A 24,284-nucleotide genomic window follows, 5' to 3' on the forward strand; every position below is an offset into this window, starting at 1 on the left:
TCATCAGTATATTTAATTTTCTTTTTTTATAACAGGTGAGTAAATAGCAAGAAGTTGTTAATGATTGATTTAACTGAAGACAATTTATGTAAATAGAATGATTTCATGTTGTGAAGGGTTTTAAAGTGCAATTTTGATTTAAGGAAATAACTAATGTGCATTTACAAATTTTTTATACACAGGAAGAGATGAACAACTAGCTGAATTTAAAAGGTTTAGTTCGGATTTCAGAGTAAGGTTTAAACTTTGTTTGTTATTTTAGAGAAATTTAAGTCCAGAATCAACATCTTATAGTCAAATGACTAATAACTTGTATTTGTGATTCATAAGTTTATACTAAAATTTGTTGAAGAGGATAAGTACTTAAATATGTTAAATGTAGAAATATGTGGTTAGTAAATTACAAAATCTGTTTTGTATTTCTTTACGTGAAATAGGCTACATACATTAAATTGTTATCTGTGTTGTGTTTGTTATGAAAACCCTTTAGCTTTAGTAAAGAATAAATGTGAAAATTATGATGTCATAATATCTCATTTCAAAGGTTTTTGAAAGTTGTGTTTGTTATAATTAATTTATAATAGTTTCACAGTCAAAAATAAATTAGTTTTTATACTTATTGTTATTTGTAGTGTCAAATACATGTGTGTCAAAACAGTCATAGTTTATTGGTTTTTGTGCACTCAAAATGCTTTTTGTAGCTCTTGGAAGAACCTAAAGAACAAAGAGAACAACATAAAGACTTTATGCAGCTGAAGACTGAGTCAGTTGCTGCTGCCCCAGAATCAAATAACATCAGTAAAGACACAAGTGACAAAGGAAGTGAAAAGCAGATGGAAGTTGCAAAAAACGTACCAGTAACCGATATAGGAATACCCACTGCACCAGATAGTGCTGGAGAAAAATTAGATTTCAATCCCAATGAAAGAGAGTTTACACTTAATCCAAATGCAAAGTCTTTTACACCAGTAAGCCTCATACTTAAATATTTAACCTTAGATTTTAATAGTTCTGTTATTTATCAAAAGAAGGACAGTGATGTAAGTCTTTCTTAGCGATGATCTTGTATAAAAATGTAGGACACTATATAATAATATTGTGGTGAGCATATTTATAACTAGAAACTATATATATATTCTTTAATTTCTGAAATAGAGTAAAATAATTCTGGTTTTGTTGTTAGTAAATTGCCTGATTTGTACTTGAACTTCAGATCAGTCACTGAAGTACATTTTTTTTTTTACTGAAAATGAATTAAGATGTTTTATAATAATGAAAGGTAGTATAATTACATTTTTATAACTCTGCTTTTTGCAGATTGATTTAAAAATTTTATTATTTGTTTGCTAAGAGGGCCATTCACTGCCCTTGAATTTTAAATTAAAGAAATTGGTTCCTTCCAGTTTTATAAGGATTTATTTATTATAATAATACTCAGTTTTTTCTGTCCTGAAAGTGCTTGTGCACCTTACTATCTAAAAACACATTTGTGCATACTTCATTTCAATTTGGGCAATTTGTACAACAACATATTAAAAGCTTATCAAAGTTTTTAAAAGGGTTGATAACAATAGGTCACAAAATACCATTAAGTTTATTTATTGATAATATTGAGAAAAGTAAAACTTAGCACTAACTAAAGCAAAAAATGTACACAACTTACTGTGTTAACTTCTTTTTTCAAGTGCAGGCTGTACTTAACTATTGTTAGGCCAAATGCGAGTGAATTTGTAGATTTCAGTGTTTGCATTTCAAATTATAGAAATCCTGTATTTAAAGATGTCTTGTTGAAGTGAAAGATGCAAATTTGATAAATTTTTTGTAGGTCTCTGCTCATCAGGAATAAGATACAATTATTTTGTGTTTTATAATAAGTTTTAAATGTAGTATATCTTCAATAAAATGAATATTAGATAAAAATGCTGTTAAAAATATTATTACAATATTAGCATTCCCAGGTAGGACAGTAGTAATTCTGTGGACTTACAAGGGTAAAATTCTGAGTTTGATATACTACATGTGGTATCCCAACATGGCTTTAATGTAAGACAAACACAATATTATCAAATAAAGAAAAGTTTAAGTGAAACTACAAGAGACACTGTTTTTGTCAAATATATACCACAATCTACAAGAGTATTTGTCAGATCTTTTGTATGTGTTTAATTTCAGCGAACATCACTGTCAGTGTCTACATCCCCAGCTCCGGTTGTAATACATCAGCATCGAATGCATACACAAAGCCCTGTTGTGGCACTACCCCAGCAACCCATGGTGTTAGGAATGGGTCAACCAACTTTTACAACTATGCAGCCTCAGTATGTGGTGTCATCACCATGCAACATGTCACTTACTCCACAGTTTCCACAACCAGTCGGAGTATCCCAGGGTCATAGATTTAAGAAATGTAAGAATGTATCAGGATGTATCATAAAATGAAATATTATTTCAAAGAAAAAGACTGATTTTTTATAAAATAAATTTTGGCTTTCAATTATTAAGTGGATACTTTGTTAAAAATATTTGAAATTAATTTAAGTGATCTTAAGGATATTTGAAAAAACAGAAGTTTTATATTTGTGGCAAAATACTAAAATGCAAACATTTTGATTTTTAAGCAAATCAAATTGCAATGCAACAGCAGCGTCAAGATATAATGCCATGTGTCCACGTAGCTGCAGCCACTGGTCAACCAATCCTAGCACCTGCTACCATTCCAACTCCACCACAGCTTGCCATGCCATACCCATCTCAGGCAGTGGTTCAAGCAGGGGGACCACAACCAGGGATGCCTTATGCTCAGGTAACTGTCCTACTCATCATTTTGATAACATGCTAGTCAATTTAACTAACCAGATGCAAGTGTTTTGTATTTTAGGTCTTTGGGCTTGGAAACTAGACTTCTATAAATTCTGCTTTTTGGTTTTTAACTTTATGATAACATTAAAATCTACCTCCAGCAGGGGTTTCCAAACTTTCATAATCCATAATCCTCCTAAGTAGGTAGTTTTCTGTGACCCATGCTGAATTGAGTAGTCTATCAGTGCTTTTATGTGTATTTTTGTTTCTTCAAAAATATTTTTGTGGCATTATTTTTAAATAGAAATATACCTGTGTTACTATGTATTGTGCTCTAAACCCATGACAGTACCTCTCCCAACCCACAGTTTGGGAATTGCTGTCCTGCAAGAAACAGAATTAGTCCTAATAAATACTTATCAGACTTTTTTATCACAATTTTCCCAAATATCTCTGACTGAAATACATTAGAGAAGTGTAATAACTTGCACTCATGTTACATATCCAGTAATATAAAACTGACCTTTAGTCTTTTCTTTCTTGATTGTGTTTTACTGAACTACCATTTTGTAATGTAAGTCACATTTCAATTATTACACATTATATATACATGTATAGATTACTATTTAGAAATAAATTATTATTTTTCTTAAACTACAAAACAAAAAGTCAAAAAGTAAAGCAAACAATTATCTCTTCTCGCTACAACCTTTGTGCTCAGTTGCTGCTAGATGTAGGTTGATAACGTTTTTTGAAAATTCACATGTGTAGGATATCAAACAAATTTTTTTAGGTACTGTGAAAATAGTTGAATAACCAAAAAGTCGTGAATAACTACATTATACTATATAATTCCTCTAATTTATTAAGCTTAGTGACTATGATGTGTATTTAGATTTGAAAACATATGAAATTTCAAGTAGACTAAAGACACAACCTACCTCCTTGAAATCATGAATTGAAGGAATGTAGTGGCCTTTTCACAGATTGAAATGGCTGAGAAAACCACTCTGGGGACATTCTAAGCTGTTGGTTGGTTATTCACATGTCATATATTGAAGTAAGTGTATAAAAGGGACCATTTTCAAAACTGGAAAGAGGTGAACAGAGTCACTCTGTTTGGTTCATTATTTTACCTGTATCTCAGCAAAATAGAAAGATACAAGGTTCTTATTTTATATTCTAGCTTGTAAATATTAGTAATTTGAGTTCCTAATTTGTACAAAACTATGGACTTAGTATTTTGGCATCACAAACATATGATTTTTAAACAGTGCTGCATTTAGCATACAATGTGACTCACTAAAATCTATATTTAGATATGTTCTTTTAATATTTACTTTTAAATTAAGAAATTAATCATATGCAGTATTAAAATTTGAATTATAACTTACAATTTCATTTCAAACCAATTGACATAAATTCATAAAATTTTGAACATTAGTCAACAAATGCAATGATATGGCTTTTGACCTGTCACCAATTGTGAAAGGGTTACTTGATGGAAGCATTTTTGAAAGTGTTATTTTAATGGTGTTTCAGTTTAAGCTGGGTGATTATTTTGACAATTATGTGAAGTTTCATAATATCATAGTTTAAAATTTTGGGTGAATAGTATATATTTACAGACATGCTACAACAGAAACTTCTATATCTAAAAATGTTAAACAGCTGAAATATTTTATATAGTAAATACATTTGTAAGACTATCATTGAAGAAAACTATTCCTGTTAAGTGATACTGCTGTTATTTAAAATTTTGTTTGTTTTAAAAACTGACTTCATAAAGTACCAAATATGATGGTTTACTATTCTTATTTTTTGACTCTATATGCTTCTGTTTTTTCTTTTTCTTAACCATATTAATACATTTTGTTAAAAGAAATCAACTGTAGATAAGAACTTCATATGCAGTGTTTGCACAGATCTGACAAATCAATGATTTTTTTATCAGACAACCTTGGAAATGTCTTTGAAAGCCTAACCCTATTTCTCCCATTTTCTCAGTTTTTATTAACAACAAGCCTTCTATTGTATTTATTTTAATATTGTGAAAAATCATCTCTAGGAAACTTGATTCCTAACATTTGAACTGTGTTGCATTAGTAATGCTGGATGCACAGGCTATGAACTATGTATCTTTAACAGCATATGACCATTATTGGTATTATGATTAAGAAGCTAGCACACAGTATCACATACAAAGGTTTTGTGTTCAAACAAGACCCAAAACATAGTCCTTTCAAATAGGTCACTATTCTTCTTCACAACAATAATGGAACTAAGAAAGTCAACAATCCTTGGATTAAAAGTGATGCCATTGGGTGTTACAGTATTTAACAGTGTTATCCAGTAATCTTATTTAATTTCTTCTTTCTTTTAGATGTAAAATTTGTCTTCATATCCATCAGTTTAATGTCTTCAAGAGAGTGTTCAGGCTTGTCAAAAATTAGTAGCAAGAAAAAAAGAGACAGGGATGAAAATCCAAATAGTGAAAACAGTGTAACTGTCATAAATGAAATAGGGGAATATTTGCTACTTATCCACAGCTTATAGCTGATTAGGTCACTCATTATTTATAGTGATCAGTATAGGCTGGGTTGTTTTGAATTTTATATCAGACCTCATTACTAAACATTTCTGGCATAATCTTCTGGTTTAAGTGACAGTCAGGACTATAAATGCAGTACTGTGATTTTTATTTTTATTTCTTCATGTTAGTTTCCCTGATATTAAATTAATAACATTTTAATAACTGTTTTTTTTTAATTTCCTTGTAATCATCATACCCTGAGGATCTGTGATACACATAACAGTACTCTTTATAATAAATATGTGTACAGAACAATTATTTTTCAAATATCTGAGGTGTAGGTGGGTGTTATTATACAAGAAAACTTACATGCTTGAATACAAGGTTGAAATATAAGGGTTTTGTTGATCGATAGAGTTTCCAGTTCTTTGAAACGTTCTCTGTTAGGAGGAATTGCAGAAATAAACTAAGAAAACTTTAAAAAAAATGAAATGAAACTGTAGGGAAAAAAACTCCATTGATTGACAACATTGTTAATTGTGCAACTGTGTAAGGGTGGTTGTAATAATTATATGAGTGAATTTCTGGTTGGTTGGTTGGTATGATATTTTATAATGTTTAAAAGCCAGTCAGTTGACTTTACGTATTGCCATGTGAAATAATGCTCAATAAACATAACTTTTTATATTAATTTTGAGCTATTATCAAAGCACAATGTTTGGGAGATAAACACAAGAATACATCAATTGTTATTAAACTGAGATTGTGAAGTTGAAGTATATGTGATGTTATATAAATGACAGAATTCATTGGTGTACTCATTTAGGATTTCACAGTTTGTTTCAGCATCCTTTTATTTGCTGGAATAAATGTTTTTTGAAAGCTCAGGTGTGAGTCATGTCTGCTAAATATTAACATTTATACTGATTATAACAGCAAGAACACATCTAGAGTATTTGTGCAATGCAAAATACACATGAAATAAGAGAAAGATTTAGAAAAAATTCTTTTTCACTTCAATTTTGATGTATATGTTATTACAAGAACATTTTATATAGCTCTTACTACATATTTATAAAATATAATAAAATGTTATTTGAGTAATTTTGATTAAAATTCATGTTGATTTTGAAAAGTCCTAAAATGATGTTTTACATTATTCTTCATGAAGAGAGAGAAATACTTTCATATCATTTCAGGTTCTTATAAAGTTAACAAGATTGTTTAATCACAGTAATATGTAATTGTTTATGGAGTAGCAATAAAAATGAAATAATTTAAATATAATATACATTGAAGAAATCTTGTAATTTTTAGGTATAAGTGAAATAATGACTTTACCTTTTGTAGGTCTATCCTGTGATTTCTCGGATGATGTCTCCTCAACCTGTAGGAATGGTTCCCACTTCTCCTACAGTATCATATGGTGAATATGTACAGGTGGCAGGACATATATACAGTAAGTATATTTGAAATGCTTGACTCAAACAGCACCTGTGTCTGTAATCAGGAGTTAAATTCTCATAAAACAAATGCTGGTGCTAATATTTGCAGTCAACAAAGAATTTTGCTTCTATGTGTGATCATTGATATTGTTTGAAAAGAAGAATTTGTATACTACCACTCTTTGGGGATTTTAAAGAAAGATATTTATATTGAACAGTTAACTGTTAAAAATTTTTAAATTGTAAACAAACCTCTCAAATTGTAAACTAACCATTGAAATAATCAAATTAAATTGAATTAATATATGGGATGGGTGCTGATTACAGTGCACCAACAAGTAAGTGTATGATTTGAATACATATATATAATTATTATTATAATTAACCAATCATTAAAATCACACAACCAGATGAGATTAACTTATTGTTTTGATAATGATGGCATTGATACTAGTCAGTAACATCTTTTGATCTTGTTACGATTGTTAAGGTTTGGTGAGCTGTAGCATGTCTGCTTTCTAGAAATATGATTTCACTGTTTTAGTCAAAAACAAGTTGAATAAGCTTCAGTACAGAATACTGGAAGAATTTCACACCTAATATTAATGGTATATTGTAATAATTATTAGGGTGAGAATTGATTATAAAATAATATTTGACTGGTTAGGCATAGTCAACTAATGAATGATTATTAGGAATAGTGTAACTATTAACTCTTTTTGTACAGGTCCATTTTAATCAGTGAAGTTCAAAACCACAAATTACCTTTATAGTTTCCATACTATAACTGCTAATGTTTTGTGCAACTTCACAAAATTTTGCAAGTTATCAGTAATCTTTGAAAGCTATTTATAGTCAGAAAAAGGAGAATTTTTTATGAAGTATTTTCACTGAAAATGTTTCATAAACATGTGGAATCAAAGTGTTGACTGCTCTGAGTGAAAAGTAATCTCCATGTTAAAGTTAAAAATACTTTTCTGTACCTGAAAAATTTCAAATTTCATTTGTGTAATCTCTGAAACCTCCTACATAAATCTGGTGGACTCTGCAGATAGCCCGACATGGCTGTGCTATAAGAAAACATACATGCACATCTTACGTAAACCCATACTTTTTTATCATTAAGATTTTATTTTGTCTATTATTTCTTTACCCTAACACTACACAAAGATGGCTAATTTTACCATTGTTGTAAACACCAAAAAAAAATTCAAAAAATATAAAGTCCCCTTTCCTAGAATGGCTTCAGATTGTGAAACTACATTTGTTTATACTTAAATTTTATTGTTTTATTGCTTTTTAAACCATGAAGAACTGATATTCCCACCCTAAAATTTGTAAATCACTTGATAGATGTGTAGTTTGAGGTCCCTTATCAAATTATATAACATACACAATCTACCCATGGGTTGTTCATGAGTGTACCTTAGAAAATGTTTAATATCATTCTTTATTTCACCTAATCTGATTTTCTCTAACCTAAAACATTTCAAACCTTTACATTTTTGTTACTTTTATAATAATAAATAAAGAATACACATAGAAAACAAGACTATCTTCTTCTTTAATGCTGTTGAATCTCAATAAAACATAACCCTACATTTTTGTACTAATGATACTTCTGCACTAAATAATTTTTATGTAATCAACTCTTTTGTTATGGGTTTGTTTGTTTCATTACTAGTCTGAGTGCAAAGTGATTTTATATTATGATTTAAAAAAATATTATTATTCCCAAATATCTTGTGTATTTGTGTGATATTTAAAATTTCTTAAATACATTTCAAACATTTGTTTTCAATAAGACTTTTTATTTTGTTATCTTCTATACTCTAACTATGTTGGTTCAGTTGCTTGACCAACCTCATAACCATCATAAAAAAAAAAAAAAGTAAATGAATATAAATTAAGCTTTTTTTGTGCTAGAATGACTACATATTGCAACACGAAAATAGAAATGTTGAGTCTAAGTAGCATAAGTCTTATAATGCTATATATTTATAAATATATCTGACTAACATTACGTAACTAGTGTTGATGCTATGCATATGCACTCATGTTATGTATTTAATAATATAAAACTGATCTTTAGTCTTCCCTGTATTTCAGTGGATTAGCATATTGTAATGCGCAGTCACATAATATGCATTACATGGCCAAAAGTATGTGGACACCCCTTCTGATTAGTGGGTTTGGTTATTTCAGCCACACCCATTGCTAACAGGTGCATAAAATCAAGCATACAGCTAGGAGGAATAATGGTTTGAGCTGTTTTTCATTGTTTGGGCTAGGTTCTTTAGTTCCAGTGAAGGGAAATCTTAATGCTACAGCATACCATGACATTTTTTAGAATTGTGATTTCCAACTTTGTGGTAACAATTTGGAGAAGGCCCTTTTCTGTTTCAGCATGACAGTACCCCCATGCACAAAGCAAGGCCCATAAAGACATAGTTTGCCACAATTGATGTGGAAGAACTTGACTGGCCTGCATAGAGCCCTGACCTCAGCTTCATTGGACACCTTTGGGATGAATTGGAATGCTGAAAGTAAACCAGGCCTTCTTGCCTGATTTCACTAATGCTCTTGTGGCTGAATAGGAGTGAATCCCTGCAGCCATGTCCAAAATCTAGTGAAAAGCCTTCCCAGAAGAGTAGAGACTGTTATAGGAGCAAAGGGGGACCAACTCCATGTTAATGCTCATGATTTTGGAATGAGATGTTCAACAAGCACGTATGGGTGTGATAGGCAGGTGTCCACATACTTTTTGGCCATTAAGTATATATATAGACAATTACTATTTAGAAATAAATTATTAAACTTATTTTTTTTTAAAACATAGAACGATATATGAAGAAGTAAAGCAAAAAAAGTATTTCTTCTCGCTATGACCTTTGAGCTCAGTTGCTGCTGGATATAGGTTGCTAAGCCTTTGAACCCCTAGCTCTCTGCCCTTTCAGCACCATGACCCTCTGCTGCCTCAACAATTTTTTACCATTCTGGAAAACGTTTATTTTTAATTTGAATTGATTGGTGTGTCTTTTATGTATTGCTTTATGCTCATCACATTTTTTGTGGGCATCATTTCTTCATTCATTGACAGTTATAGTTCAGCACATAGTATCATTGAAAGTTAGTCATCATGAGGTCAGAAATCTGTTTGCTCTTGTATGTTTTGTCTGACTTGTCAACACTTGGATCTCTTTCTTTTACACAGAACAATATTGACTAGGTATCTAGAAATTGATCTTGAGTGAAAACTTTACCAAATCCAGGTGTAGTTGTAATCCAGCTATCCTTCTTTTTCTAGTACATCTTGTACCTATTTTTGTATATCAGCAAATCCATGGCAAGTTAACACCCAAAGTAAGCTTTTAGTTCAGAAACAGTGATTGGATCAAATGATATACCATAGTAGTTGTTAGGTTTTCTTCTTTTACATATTCAGTCTGATAGTTTGTTTCCTGTGTGATTAGGTACAATATGGATTTGTCCTAAACTGAAAAAAACATGCAGCATACTCCCACTTGAAACTAAATTTGGGATGTTTTATGGACCTACATTTTCCAGTGGTTTGTATTTGCCACATGCAGCTGAAAATGAAGTAATGTTAGTTGACAAAGTCGACTGACATTATCAGAAGTTTTGATATCACTATATTCACTATCAAAATCATTGCCAGTGTTGTCACTGTCGGAATCTCCTTCGCATCAGACTCCAACAACAATTCTCTGGCTTGTGTGGCTGTAAGTTTCTGTCTTTTATTGCAATTTCACGTCATTGCTGTCTGTTTTATACCTTTTTTTTTCCATCTCACTCGATTGTTTGGTTAGAATTTTATATTTTGGCTGTCAAAACAATGCTATAATATTTGGTGAATTATTTTTCACTTTCACACTGTAAGTGCAACAACAACATCTAAGAGTGGGTCTATTTTTAGAACAGAAAATTTAATAGATTCAGAGGTGTGTGCCAAGTAAGAAATAATTTAGCATTGACCACTTTACTGACCTGCTGGGTAATACTGGTGGATGGTCAGGTTGGAAAACTGGACTTTTGGATATGTTCATTTCTCCATTTGGTAAGTTTTCTGGCCTGTTGGGCTCAAAGGGTTAAACTTTTGCATGTGGAGGATATTAGTAGTAAAATTCTTTCAGGTTTCCATTTATTTTTAAGGTAAGCTATTTATAAAAGTGATTTTATTTCTTTTTCTTTTAGTGTCTCCTCAGATGGGAGTTCCTGTTAGTGGTGTGCAGAATTTTATACCCCAGGCATCATCTGGACCACATTCAGCTCCGTCCACACCTCAGTCACAGACTCCTGGCACACCTTTTCATGCCCCTTCCTCAATACATCAACCACCAACTGGTGCACCTTATGTAACCTCAGTCCAAACTCCAACTCCGGCTGTTCAAGCAGGTCATGCTCACACACCACAGCCTGTGGTGTATAGCCAAATGATGCCCCAGCCTTCCATGCTGCATCCAGGACATCAAAGTCTGAATACTTCTCAAGCACCTCACCTGACCCAGAACCATTCACATCCCCACCACATTAGTTTCTCAGGTGCTCCCCAATCTATGATCCTTATGCCTCATGGCCATTATTCTGTAGCTTCTGGACACCATGCATTCCAGGGTCATCCAAGCCATGGGCATAGCCCAGGAAATCACTCTGGGACACCTACAAATATAATCCCTCCTATGCCAATGACTATTATTCCAACTAGTTGTGCAATGGGCCCAAACCCTATGGTCAGTGCTCCTTTCATAGCCCATCCACAAGGTAATAAAATAACAGTTTATGTGAAAGTTTGACAGTTTTGGTTTTTAGTTTTAAATGTCAGTTAGAAAAAAAAAAGATAATAAAATCCATGCATACTTAAACTTTCTGATATATACTACAATTCTTACATTGTCACTGATAGTCTGCTCTTCTATTATTTATATTTATAATTAAATAAAGGTAAATAAAATAATTTTAATTAAAATTTATTATGCAACAAAAAAGTGCTCATAGAGGAAACAAGTTCACCAATATGATTGTCCTTTAACTATAAAAATGTTATGCCATTTACTTTACTTTTTTTATGTTTAGATCTCTTTGATTGCTCATTTTAATTTTTAAAATTCTTCTACAAAATTTTCATTTTTTTAAACTGTATTATGATAATAAAAGCAATAGCAGTGACTTAAATTTGACTTCAGATACTGATTGCTTGAAGAAAAAAATAATTTTACTTAGAAGCAAGAACATTTAAAATTGCACAAGGTGGAAAGTATGTTTGAGCATATGAATTGTTTTTTTGGAATAATAGGATTTTAATTTCTGTCTTTTTTACTTTTTATAATCAGTATACTGATGTCTTGTTTTTAATGCAAAAAATATAAATGTATCTGCATTCTTTGAAATCTCAGTATTAGTCACTTCTGGCACTTTCTCAGTATACTTAAATCTGTGATTTAAAAATAATTGTAATAGAATGATCTTACATTCATCTAATAGTGAAAATCAATTATTTTTATCATTACTTTATGGCTACATTTGTTTAAATAATGCTGTTGAACACATCTCTTTTTCATTGTCTAATTTTAAGAAAACATTAATATTTCCATTTTTTGGGGGGTTAGGAACAAGCCAACCTAATCCAGTGCAACCCTATCCACTTAGCCATTAACAGTCAAAGTAAGTAGATTATTCTTTCATGAATAATATACTAGTGAACTTGCTAATGTATTTCACTTTACATCATAATGTTATTTTAAATGTTATCATACATTTTTATATGAAACATAAAATCTGAACATTTTGTACATGTATATGTATGTATGTGCACATGCAATTTGTTTGTTTTAGTCCTAGTAGTTAGCATGCTTGAACTGTGAAGCCAAGGGCTCATGATTTGTATTTTGTTACCACAAAAACTCACTTCATGCTTTGGGATAGTGGTAAGGAGCTGTTGAAATCATAATAAAAACTCTCTAGTTTCTTAGACAAAAGTAGCCCCAAGAGTTGGAGGTATATTTTGCTGTTGACATGACAAAATTATTTATGGCTAATAGCCCTTGAATTACTTTGTGAAAGTATCTGATCTAAGCATTTTTTATTATATTTTCTGTAATTAAGTGATGTATTTAATGTTATTTCATTTGTGATATCTAGAATCTTTTCTTTTTTATCATGATATTTTTAAACAGAAAGAATATTTTTGAACTTTTAAATTTTGCATAACCTTAAAAAATAAGTTTTTTTCCGAAAAGATAAACACATATTTCTTTTATTCCAGCTTGGAAAATATTGTATAAAGTGTCTTTCTTGTAATCTATGACTGATTCAGTCAGCCATGTATTAAAAACTGTTCATAAAAAGAAACTAAACTAACTGTGAGTTATTTTGAAGAAAATTAATTATTTCTAGAGAAATATCAGGGGTGCTTGTAGATAGAGTAGTCTTCCTTCTTCCTACATAAGGCTTATAAAGTTGAAATTAGTACAGAGGTTAGACTTTTATGCATTGATTGAGATTATGATTGTGAAGCTGTTAAAAACAAAACAAAAGAGTCAGATTAGCAAGCAGAAGTGAAGGCAGAAGCAGTGTGATGGAGAAGAAGGTCGACTCAGACAAACTGTATCAACAAATGGGCTTTATTAGTGTCTAGCAGGGATCATTATATCAAAGTGCTAAGATTTGGATCTACAGATCCAATGCCTGAAAAAGTTTGTTTACAACATCTGTATAGCTCTTTTGTGTATTTTATTGATTCCCTTAGAAGGAACTTTGGAAATGCTACAGTCACTTACTTGTTAGTTTCTCTTTTAATGAATTTTTAACACTATGCATTGTTCTGCAAAAACGATTTGTTTTATTTATGTTGCTGAATGTGAATGTGTTTTTGGAGCTTAAATGTTAATAGCTAATAATATATTATGAAAGTCCAAGTATTAGGGCTTACACAGTTGAGTTTGACAGATTTCTATATTAAGCCTGACACCAATTGCAAACTGAAATTCTATTTAAGCATTTCTTTTTAAATTTTTATTAACATTGATATATTTATTCTTGATTAGGGAAAGTTATTTAAGCAGAATAAAAGTAAAAAACAAAACAAAAAATCTTTAATTGTTGTTATTTAGTAGTAAGTACAGGAAAAATGCAGTAATCATTGTGATTGTTATTAAAAAATAGTTTTATCTGCTTGTCTTTATCTTGATATTAAACTCAAGTATGCTGATTGATTATCCTTTGTACACAAGTAGAAATCGAAGTGTGCATACCACAACATGTAAGAGAGGGCCATTCATCATGGTATTATGTATTTGATGCCAGAGCTGATAACTATTCATTTATCCAACATTGACAAATTAATGAAAATATGTAGTAGAAGAGAGTTATTACAGGTTATTTTATAGAAGGGTAGTTAATTAAAACTGTAAAAATGCATTTTGGAGGTTCTAGGGGTTATGCAAATCCAATATACAAATTATACAATGAGACAAAAGTGTTTTTATTTTTTTATGTTAGATCTGACACATACTTCAGAACTAAAATTTACACTAGGATCACACATTGGCTTGTATATCTCCTAAAATTTCATTCATGAATCCAAATAAAAAATCAGTATGCTAAAATACACCCATAAACACAACTTCAAGACTCTGCTCAACTATTTTATACAGGCATCCTTTTCTGTGCATATTGCTAGGTTTTACAGAGTTAGATTTTAAAATTTAATTAAGGTACTTTATTATCATGTTGCACAAATAAATAAAATGTAACTAATAACCCAAATCTTGATATTATTAAATTTAGGTTCTTAATTTTATAAGGCAATATTTTAAAACCTCAGTTTCCTCTGTTATGATAATTGTGATGTATGAAATTTAGCATACATTTCTCATTGTAATATTGTTCTTACTCAGACAAAGCATAATTTTTATAGCCTTAAGTCATGTTTAGTTACAGAACCATCAAGAAGAAAATCAGACCCTTCTTGTCATACCCACCTGTCTCATCCTGTTTTTAACAAATTTCCAGTGTTTCTTTCTAATGTTTAATATTATATTGTTTATAACCAATAAAAAGACACATTTTAATCTAGCAAAGACAAATTATACTACATTGCTTTTTGTACAGAGAATTATTGGTCATTCCATGTCAAATCATTCAGAATTTGGAAAATTTTCCAGGCGACCCCCTCAGAATGCATTGAAAAAATTCACATGTGCTCATCTACCCATATAATGAAAAATTGCCAAAGATTAGATCAATATCTCTAATAGTTTCTGATTTACAACCCTATAAAATTTAATAACTTTTTTGTTATTTTTGGCAAATTCATTTTTGGGCAACTTTGGCTGCTTAAAGCTGCAAGAGTAATGGTGGTAGAAGGCTGAAATTTGCTACACTGACTGAATTAACCTCACAGAATTCAAAAGTGGTCTCAAACCAAGTTTATCTCTTTTAAGATTTGTATAGTGAGGCTGTAAAATCACCTAAAACCCACAATCATAAAAAGCATTGGTTTATTTAATAAGCTATAGTTCTAAGACTTAATATGATACACAGCTGAATTTTGTTTTCAAATTTCTATAACATATCAGTTGATAAATCAGTAATTGTTGTAATTAAAAGTCTGTTAGATCTCCTGTAAAAAGTTTAGTTGATGCAACTTTTTATAATTTAGCTAAAAATAGCACTACTTCAGGCCACAGTTTGACCATGTCACCAGTTATTCAGCCTTTTCAGATTTTTACCATATATTTTTACATCTCTGAATATGATCTACAAAAAAAAGCAGGATGGTGTTCAATCTACTTTTGGAGTTATACGTTTTTAAAGTATCCTCTGACCATACATTGTTTACTTGAAAAAAAAACTCTTCAATTCAGGTGTGTTACTGTGTGCAAATGTCGGCCTTCTACCACCATTACTCATGCAGCTTTAAGCAGCCAAAATTGCCTGAAAATGAATTTGTCACAAAAAATAAATAAATAAATTTTACAAGGCTGTAAATCAGAAAGTATTAGAGATATTGACCTAATCTTTGGCGATGTTTCATTGTATGGGTAGATGAGCACATGTGAATTTTTTCAAGGCATTCTGTGGGGGTCACTTAACCCCTGTCTATTTCTTTTCCAGTTCAGACTTTTATTCCTATGGGAAACACATCAGTGATGTCAGCTGAATTGTTATAGTTAAGGAACATTGTATACATTCTGCATGTTGTTATTCTGTGTTCTTTGGTATATTATTTAATTGGATAAAAAGTTATTTAGTGTAGTATCATTAGTATAAGCAGATAGGGTTAAAATTCATCAACAATTAACAGGAAAAACAACAGCTAAGTACTATATTTTTATTTTTCACATATATTTAGTTATTATTATGAATGTAAGTAAAATATATAAAAAATTAGGAAAGAATTAAATTAGATACAGTTAGGTAAAATAAATAATAATAATAAAATTTTCACAAGGTATGTTCAAGAGCAACTCTTAAGTAACCAGTGCATTATGTTAAATTGATTGGATAACAATGTGACCTAGAGCTGGCTCAGTGTTTGTTAAGTGATTTACAACTTGAGTGGTGAGATAATTAGTTATAAATGTATATACTGCTAAAGTTTAGGATAAAGCAAAGTATTTTTAATATTAACATGAAAAATTACTTTGCACATGGAGCAATCAACACTGTTTATCCCTTATATTCATTAAAAATTCTGATTTTTTTTGTCTACAAAATACTTAATTATACTGAAAGTTTGAGAAATTTTATAAAATACACAAAACATAAGAAGTTATAGTATGGAACATATAAAGGTCAGTTTGGAGTCATGAGCTGAGCTAATTCAACTGCGTTCACAACAAAAGTATTAATGTAGAACATTGATTAATAAATCAGACCTTTAAAGTGTTCCTTCATTCACACTAACTATTGTTTGCCAGTTATCACTGAAAAAATGCCAAAAACCACCACAGAAAACAAACTTGAGTCATGAACAAAATGTATAGTAATGAGTCGATCAACAGTAAAACACACTGCATCTTATCATTTATATCTGAAACCAGTTAAAAAATAATTCACTCAAGAAAAAAACTTGTTATCAGACAAAATTTATGTTGACTTCGAATTAGCCCAAAGTAGACCCCCTAGGTGTGGATTCCTGCATGTGGTGAGGGAACCTCCCAGGGAAGGTTCTGTTTTTCAATTTACCTCCTCTGGGATCTAAACATCCATCCACGTGTTTGCTGTGCATGGCGACCCCTAAAGGGGAAGAGAGGATCCTGGTGGTTGAGGGGTCCAACCCTAACACACCACATTGCCCTTGAATTCCTGTAGATGGGCAGCCTTTGGGTGGCCTCTTTTGGGTCAGTTAACTGGTCTACTTGGGCTAGAGTCAACCAAGTACCAGTGTTGGAAGTTCTCAACGGGTGTTTTGGACATTGTGTCTGATGCTGGTGTTTAAGTATGGTGCTCAAGAAACCCTGGTCTTGCTGCAGTGTCCTTGCATCCCCTCATAGGGCTCCATGGGGTGGGGTTAGTGGGCACCTAAATTTTCCTTTTTTCCTATGAATCCTCCTAATATAATTTAAATAAAATAGTGAAAAACAATCAATAGGTAAATGACCATGTCTTGAAGATTCTTATCAGCAATCTTTAACGTCTGTACCACCTGTAGTACCTTATTTTCTAATCCTACATTCTCTTTCAGAGAAACCTTTAGGGCAAATGCCCCCTTTTTTTATTCAGAATGGACTGGAGGGACTTGCTGGCTCTCCAGAGTCTGTAAAGAAGCTTCGATCTGGAGACATTTGTTGAAACATCCACATCCCAACACAGTGAACTCTTTTTGAATTCAAAGGCAATTGGGGATGTATCTATTGACGTTACCCCTTATACTACCTTGAATTCATCACGAGGAGTTATTGTTGAGAGGGATTTGAAGAACGTCCTCGAGTCAGAGATTCTCGCTGGTCTCTCCATTCAAGGAGTTTCTGCAGTGAGGTGCATCTCCATTCGCAAAGATGGAGTTACACTGCTAACAGATATCCTCGTTTTGACATTTACATCACCATGTACACCTGCCACCATAGACCTCCTCCGAATAAGGACAGTAAGGAAAAAAAGACGTAAACAGAAGGGTTCTCCAGCCACTTCGCCTACCTGTCATTAAAAATGGCCACCTTGATACAATGGAAATGTCGATGTTTACGTTCTAATCTGGATGACATCAAAACACATTGCTTCCTACGATCCTGTATGTTTTTCCTTACAAGAAACATTTCTGAAACCTGCCGATACAGTCACTTTTTGGCAGTTTTCTCTGTACAGAAATGACAGGCTGTGTGATGGACGAAGCCATTGAGGGGTGGCACTGTTGGTTGATCAGCATGTTCCCACCCTGTCATTGTCACTCAACACACCCTTGGAGGCCATAGCCATCCGTGTTTCCTTGGGTCATACCATCACTGTTTGTTTTCTCTATCTGTCACTTGGAGAGACATATGATCAATCAGACCTTGATGCTCTCGTTGAACAGTTGCCGTTTCCCTTTCTTATCCTGGGGCACTTTAATGGACATCATCCCCTCTGGGGAAGTGCTGTTATTGATATGAGAGGTCACTCTGTAGAGCGTATGCTCTCTGATCACAACCTTTCTCTTTTGAATACTGATTCTTCCACTTATTTTTATGTACCTTGTCAGTCCTTTACTGCTGTTGATCTCTCGGTTTTCTCCCCTTCATTATTCTCCCATTTTTCATGGAGGGTTGACAATAATCCAATAGGCAGTGATCATTTTCCTATACTTTTGAGAGAGACTGGCTGTGGTTGATGCCACTCTACCCACATGCCCCAGTGGAAGCTGGATCAGGCAGACTTGTCCACTTTCACTGCTCTCACAGAACTTGATCCTGCCATCATCAGTCAGCCATCAATAGACGACTGTGTGGGAGCAGTAACTGACTGTATTATACAAGCAGCTGCTCAATGTATTCCTGAAACCTCGACACGTTTTCCACAATATCCTCGTCCATGGTGAAATCCTGCCTGCCAACATAGCACATAAGGCTCAAAAAACGGGCCTGGGATACTTTCCGTAGATATCCCACACTTTCGAACCACATGCACATGCCGTGCACATGCTAGGTAGGTAAGACGACAAAGCCAGAAGGAATCTTGGATTAAGTTCACAACTAGCATACCTTCTACCACCAGTTCCAAGGTCATATGGGACAGGGTTTGAAAGGTCAGTGGGCACTACGATTCTGTCCCTCTCTCGATCTTATTCTCTGATGGCCAAGAGGTAGCTGATGTCCGGCGGCGCATCGCCGATACTCTAGGTGAAAATTTTGCTGGGTATCTAGCACTTCTGCTTGTTCCTCCACCCTCTTAGCCATCAAGACTCAGGCAGAGCATTCACCTCTTTCCTTTCTAACTGACTGTCTCTTTGATTATAATCATCCCTTTACACTGATGGAACTGAAATTGACCCTTCATCGGTCTGGCAGTACATCTGTTGGACCTGATGATGTACACTATGACATGCTGTGCTATCTCTCTCTTGCTTCTCTTGATAGTCTTCCAATTGTTTTTAACCATATCTGGCAGGAGAATGTTTTTCCTAATGCCTGGTGCCAGGCTATTATCTTACCCTTCTCTAAGCCTGGGAAAGATCCCAAGATTCCTTCAAACTACCATCCAATTGCTTTGATGAGCTGTCTCTGTAAGACTTTAGATAGGATGGTTAATGCTCATCTTGTCTTGTTCCTCGAATCAAACAACTTCTCGCCCACCCATTGTGGTTTCTGATGACAGAATTCCATCATGGACCACTTGATTCGACTAGAAACATCAATCAGAGAAGCCTTTCTCAAACAACATCTTGTATCAATATTCTTTGACATTGAGAAGGCTTAAGATACAACATGGAGGAATGGTGTTTTGCAAGACCTCTATTTATGTGGGTTACATGGCCATTTGTCCACTTTTATTAAAGAAATTTTTAATGGACGGGAGATTCCAAGTTCGTGTGAGTTTGCCACTTTCCCATTCTTTTCTACAGGAACTTGGAGTACCTCAGGGTTGTGTTTTGAGTGTCACACTTTTCAGTATAAAGATTAATACTGTCACTGAACAATTCCATCTTATTGTTGCAAATGGGCTCTATGTCAACAACTTTCACATCTCATGTTAATTGTTGAACATGAGATATATTGAGTGGCAACTACAAACTGCCCTTAATCATGTACTGAAGTGGACCACGGTGAATGGCTTTAATTTCTCTCTCTCTAAAACCGTTTGCATGCACTTTTGTCACCAAGGGGGTATTCACCCTGATCCTGAACTCCATATCGGTGAAGTTTTGCTGCCAGTATTTCCTGAGACCAAGTTCTTGGGGCTGACCTTTATACCACACTTAAAGCAGCTACGGGTCAAATGCACAAGAGCACTGAACATTCTCCTTGTCCTCTGTACCACCAGTTTAGGAGCAGATCAATGTTCTATGTTAAAGGTATATCATGCTCTTATTCGATCGAAACTCGACTATGGATCAATGGTCTATGGTTCTGCCAGACCCTCGGCCGTAAAGATGCTGGACCTCATTCATCAACAAAGACTTCGTCTCTGCACTGGGGTCTACTGCACTTACCCAGTTCAGAGCTTATACATAGAATCTCATGAACCTTTTATGCATCTTGGCCGTTTCCAACTGTCTTTACTATATTCTTCGAAACTTCGTTCCTTACCAAAGCATCCCACCTGGGGATGTTTTTTTCCTCGGTGGGCCTCACTTTTCAGAACAGACAATATGCCATTGCTCCTTTTGGCCTTTGTGTCCAGGCGCAATTGGATGAATTGGGTCTGTCTTTGGATAACATTGCAGAATCCACTGGTTAGCCCATCCCACCATGGCTTATTACAATCCCCAAATGTGACCTTTCTTTAAGTCATCTGAGAAAGGCAGATACTCCTGATTGGACGTACCATCTTTTATTTAGTGAACATTTTCGAACAATTGTTCCATTTCAATTGATACGGATGGTTCCAAATCGGGTAACTCTGTGGGCTCTGTCATGGTTTGTTGCAGTTTGGTGGTTGCACGCAAAATCCCCTCTACAGCTTCTGTGTTCACTGCTGAACTGTATGCCATTTCTCTTGCCCTGGATCATATTGAAGCTGAGCAGTACTCCAACTGCACTATTTAAACTGACTTGCTTAGTTCTCCACTGGCTCTGGAGTCGCTTCATGTTGGCTCACACCCTGTTCTCACTGATATTCAAAACAGACTGGCCCATTTCTCATTAATATCTACTTCTATCCAGTTTTTCTGGATACCAGGCCACATTGGTATTTGTGGGAATGAGCTGCATATGAGGCAGCTAAATCTGTCTGCTCTTGTACTATCACCACTGTGCCTATTCCTGTATTCAAGGCTCGTCTCCGTGCCATCTGGTTGTCAACTTGGAGTGAGCAATGCGACAACAAGCTTTTTGAAATGAAACCCTATATTGGACCTTGGCCATCTAGCTTCTGTAAGGTTTGGAAGGAGGAAGTTATTCTTACTAGACTACACATTGGTCACAGTTTTTTAACTCATCATTTTCTTTTATCTGGAACTGATGCACCAGTGTGTAGTTTGTGTAACACTCAGATCACAATACACCACATTTTACTTTCTTGCCATTGTTACGACTCGCAACGACGGCACTATTTTAAACATGTTTTGAATTCAGGTGACTGATGGTGGTTGTTGTATTTACCTGTTAGTCTTCTTGGCAGTTTATGATCATTACCATTATGCTACAGAAAGTTCTTTATAATTTCTATTACTGTAGTTTCTCTTTTAACATTGTAGACTGGATGTCAATATTGGTTTTATTCCATTTATGTTTTTTAATTGCTGTTTTGTTTTTACCTTCATTTCCTTTTATGAATTTTACTACATTTACTTTTCTTTTAACCGGACGTTTGGTGCAGATAGCCTAGCGGCTTTGTACTATAAAACACTAAATCAACCAACCACAGTATTTATAGTTCTTAGCTATCATGTGGAAGCCTTACATTGAAATCATAGTTGAATTGAGATTTTGTGTTTATTTCTTTTTATTGTTGTATTTACTCCTTTATACATTCATTATCATAATTCAGTAAGCTCTCTGAATATTAAAAAAATAGGAATATGACTACATTAAATATGGAATCATATTAAATAAAACACCAGTGTTTGTTTGTGTCAAACACAACTTAGATATCTTTCAACCCAGTAGATGGTACTACCAACAAATACATTATTATTATTGTTTGTTTTTTTCCACTTTGGTAAGCAATTTGTGAAAAATTTAATCAAAAGTTTTATACAAATTAAAAAATATCACAATTAATAAATTGCATGGCTAGATGTTTGACTATGTAAAACATATTTCTTTGAGAACCAGTTTTTATAGGTTTTTGTATGGGTAAATCTATAAGGCTTTATCTAGAATTACATTTGAACATACCATAAAAGTATGTACAAGTCAAATTTCTTTCCAAGGATCTCTATAAGAAATGATCAAATGCACAGACAAACTGTTTCTATGAAATGCTAGAAAAAGGTTAAACGTTATATATATATATATATATAGATATTATTACATTATACTAACCTTTAGAAACATGTTTGTTAAACAGTTATTTTGATGTAAGTTTCAGAAATTTGCAGAAGCTCAGCAACATTTTTTTTATTCTCTGTTCCAGGCCTTGTTATAATAGAAAACCTATGGCAACAAAGAGGAATCATAATTGAGTGAAGGAGAAAATACAAAGAAATCCCAACAGAAATTATAATTTATTAAAATTAAGGAAATTATTTAAAAGATTATCAACAATGTGGCTAAAGTAACTGGTACTTTGTTTATTAAACCAAAAATAAAGCATTGAAACTTCAAAAAATATTATGATTATCATAAGGAATTTTCATATTCCACCTGTAAATCATTAAAGAAAAAAATTATTATAAAATTTAGATTCTAAAGTCTGTTAATCTCATCTAGGAAATAATTTCCTGATGTAGTGAAATTTCAAAAAATAAAAATATAATTACAACATTCTCTGGATAGTGCTGTAGTCATTTTCCACAGACTTCAGCTTGAATAATGGCTGATTTCTCTAAATCATAAGAACAAAAAAAACTGTTTTAAGGACTTAATTAAAAGTTAACAACAAATCACTAACTGTATTAAGTAATGTATTTGGACTATCACCATGTTTTTCTATTTCTTTTGGTTGGTTGTGTGCTGAAACATTTTTTTGATGGATGTTTGTTGTTTTTATTGATACTGTAGTTATTTTATTGCATGTCTGGAGAAATATATTTTTTTTGTCAAACTACTTTAAACACTACTAATTCAAGAAATACGTTATAAATTACATTAATTTTGGAAATAGTTAAAATGTAAGTGTAATATTAACTCGAATTTTGGAAAGTTGATGCAAAAATGTTTAAAAGTTGTACAAATATTGATATTTAGATTGAATCTCTAAATATGTGAAACATAAAATGATACTTGATAAAACAAAGTGTAGAATTCACAGTAATTCATAGAATCAATCAAGGCTTTGCTGCTAATTATCATAACTATTTTACTTTTTCCCTTACTATCATTAGTAGAAATCTTAATGTATTAGGTTCTGATTTCAGTTTACAACCAGTTTCTTTTATATAAATATTCACCCCTCCCCCCATTGGCTTGTCTGTGGACTCCCACTACTAAAAATCTGGGTTTTGATACTCATGGTGGGCACAGCACATGTAGCTCATTGTATAGCTTTGTGCATAATTTCAAACAATCAATCAATATAAATATTCTTCTTGTTATGTCATTTATGTATGAAAAATTATCAAGTACACATGATAATGGTGCTCGACAACGATCTGAAGGGTGCAGGTTCGAATCCCCACCTTACCAAACATGCTTTCCTTTGAGCTGTTGGGGGGTTATAATGTGGCAGTCAATCCCACTAATAGTAGATAAGAGAAGTCCAAGAGTTGAGAGTGGATGGTGATGACTAGCTTCCTTCTAGTCTTACACTGCATAATTAGGGATGGCTCGTACAGATAGCCGAAGTGTAGCTTTGTACTTATTTCAGAACAAACCAGACATGAAAATATTTTTGCTAAACGAGATATAGTTCACAATATGTTTAAAATTCTTGCTAAAGGATGTGATGAGAATAATTTGTGTGAAAGAAAAATTTTTGATCAACAAATTTAATTTTGTATAAGGATGTGCCAGTTTTTATGTTATTTGAAAATCGTAAATAAAATGCCTTTTGGTAATTACCTAATAAAGTCAAATGAACCTTCTTTAACGTTAACACTGTTTACAAAAGATAGTGTGTTGTTGATGTTTTTAATTTTGTTTGTTTGTGTTGGAATTTCGCACAAAGCTACTTGAGGGCTATCTGCACTAGCCCTCCCTAATTTAGCAGTGTAAGACTAGAGGGAAGGCAGCTAGTCATCACCACCC

At 32.9% G+C, this 24,284-nt stretch overlaps 1 protein-coding gene across 3 annotated transcripts in view; it reads left to right on the forward strand.

Moving 5' to 3' along the window:
* LOC143238062 (uncharacterized) overlaps nucleotides 1–22,865 on the forward strand; it is a 67,080-nt gene extending 44,215 nt beyond the window's left edge. For all 3 annotated transcript variants that reach the window (XM_076477983.1, XM_076477981.1, XM_076477982.1), the window contains 8 exons: nucleotides 183–232; nucleotides 702–968; nucleotides 2,173–2,407; nucleotides 2,619–2,803; nucleotides 6,683–6,791; nucleotides 10,993–11,559; nucleotides 12,405–12,459; nucleotides 22,513–22,865. In XM_076477983.1, coding sequence (XP_076334098.1) covers nucleotides 183–232; nucleotides 702–968; nucleotides 2,173–2,407; nucleotides 2,619–2,803; nucleotides 6,683–6,791; nucleotides 10,993–11,559; nucleotides 12,405–12,451 — 1,460 coding nt within the window. In that variant the 3' untranslated portion in view covers nucleotides 12,452–12,459; nucleotides 22,513–22,865. The remainder of the gene's footprint in view (nucleotides 1–182; nucleotides 233–701; nucleotides 969–2,172; nucleotides 2,408–2,618; nucleotides 2,804–6,682; nucleotides 6,792–10,992; nucleotides 11,560–12,404; nucleotides 12,460–22,512) is intronic.
* The last annotated feature ends 1,419 nt before the right edge of the window (nucleotides 22,866–24,284 follow it).

Source organism: Tachypleus tridentatus, chromosome 13 (genome assembly GCF_004210375.1).
Source record: "Tachypleus tridentatus isolate NWPU-2018 chromosome 13, ASM421037v1, whole genome shotgun sequence".
Taxonomy (NCBI): Eukaryota; Metazoa; Arthropoda; class Merostomata; order Xiphosura; family Limulidae; genus Tachypleus; species Tachypleus tridentatus.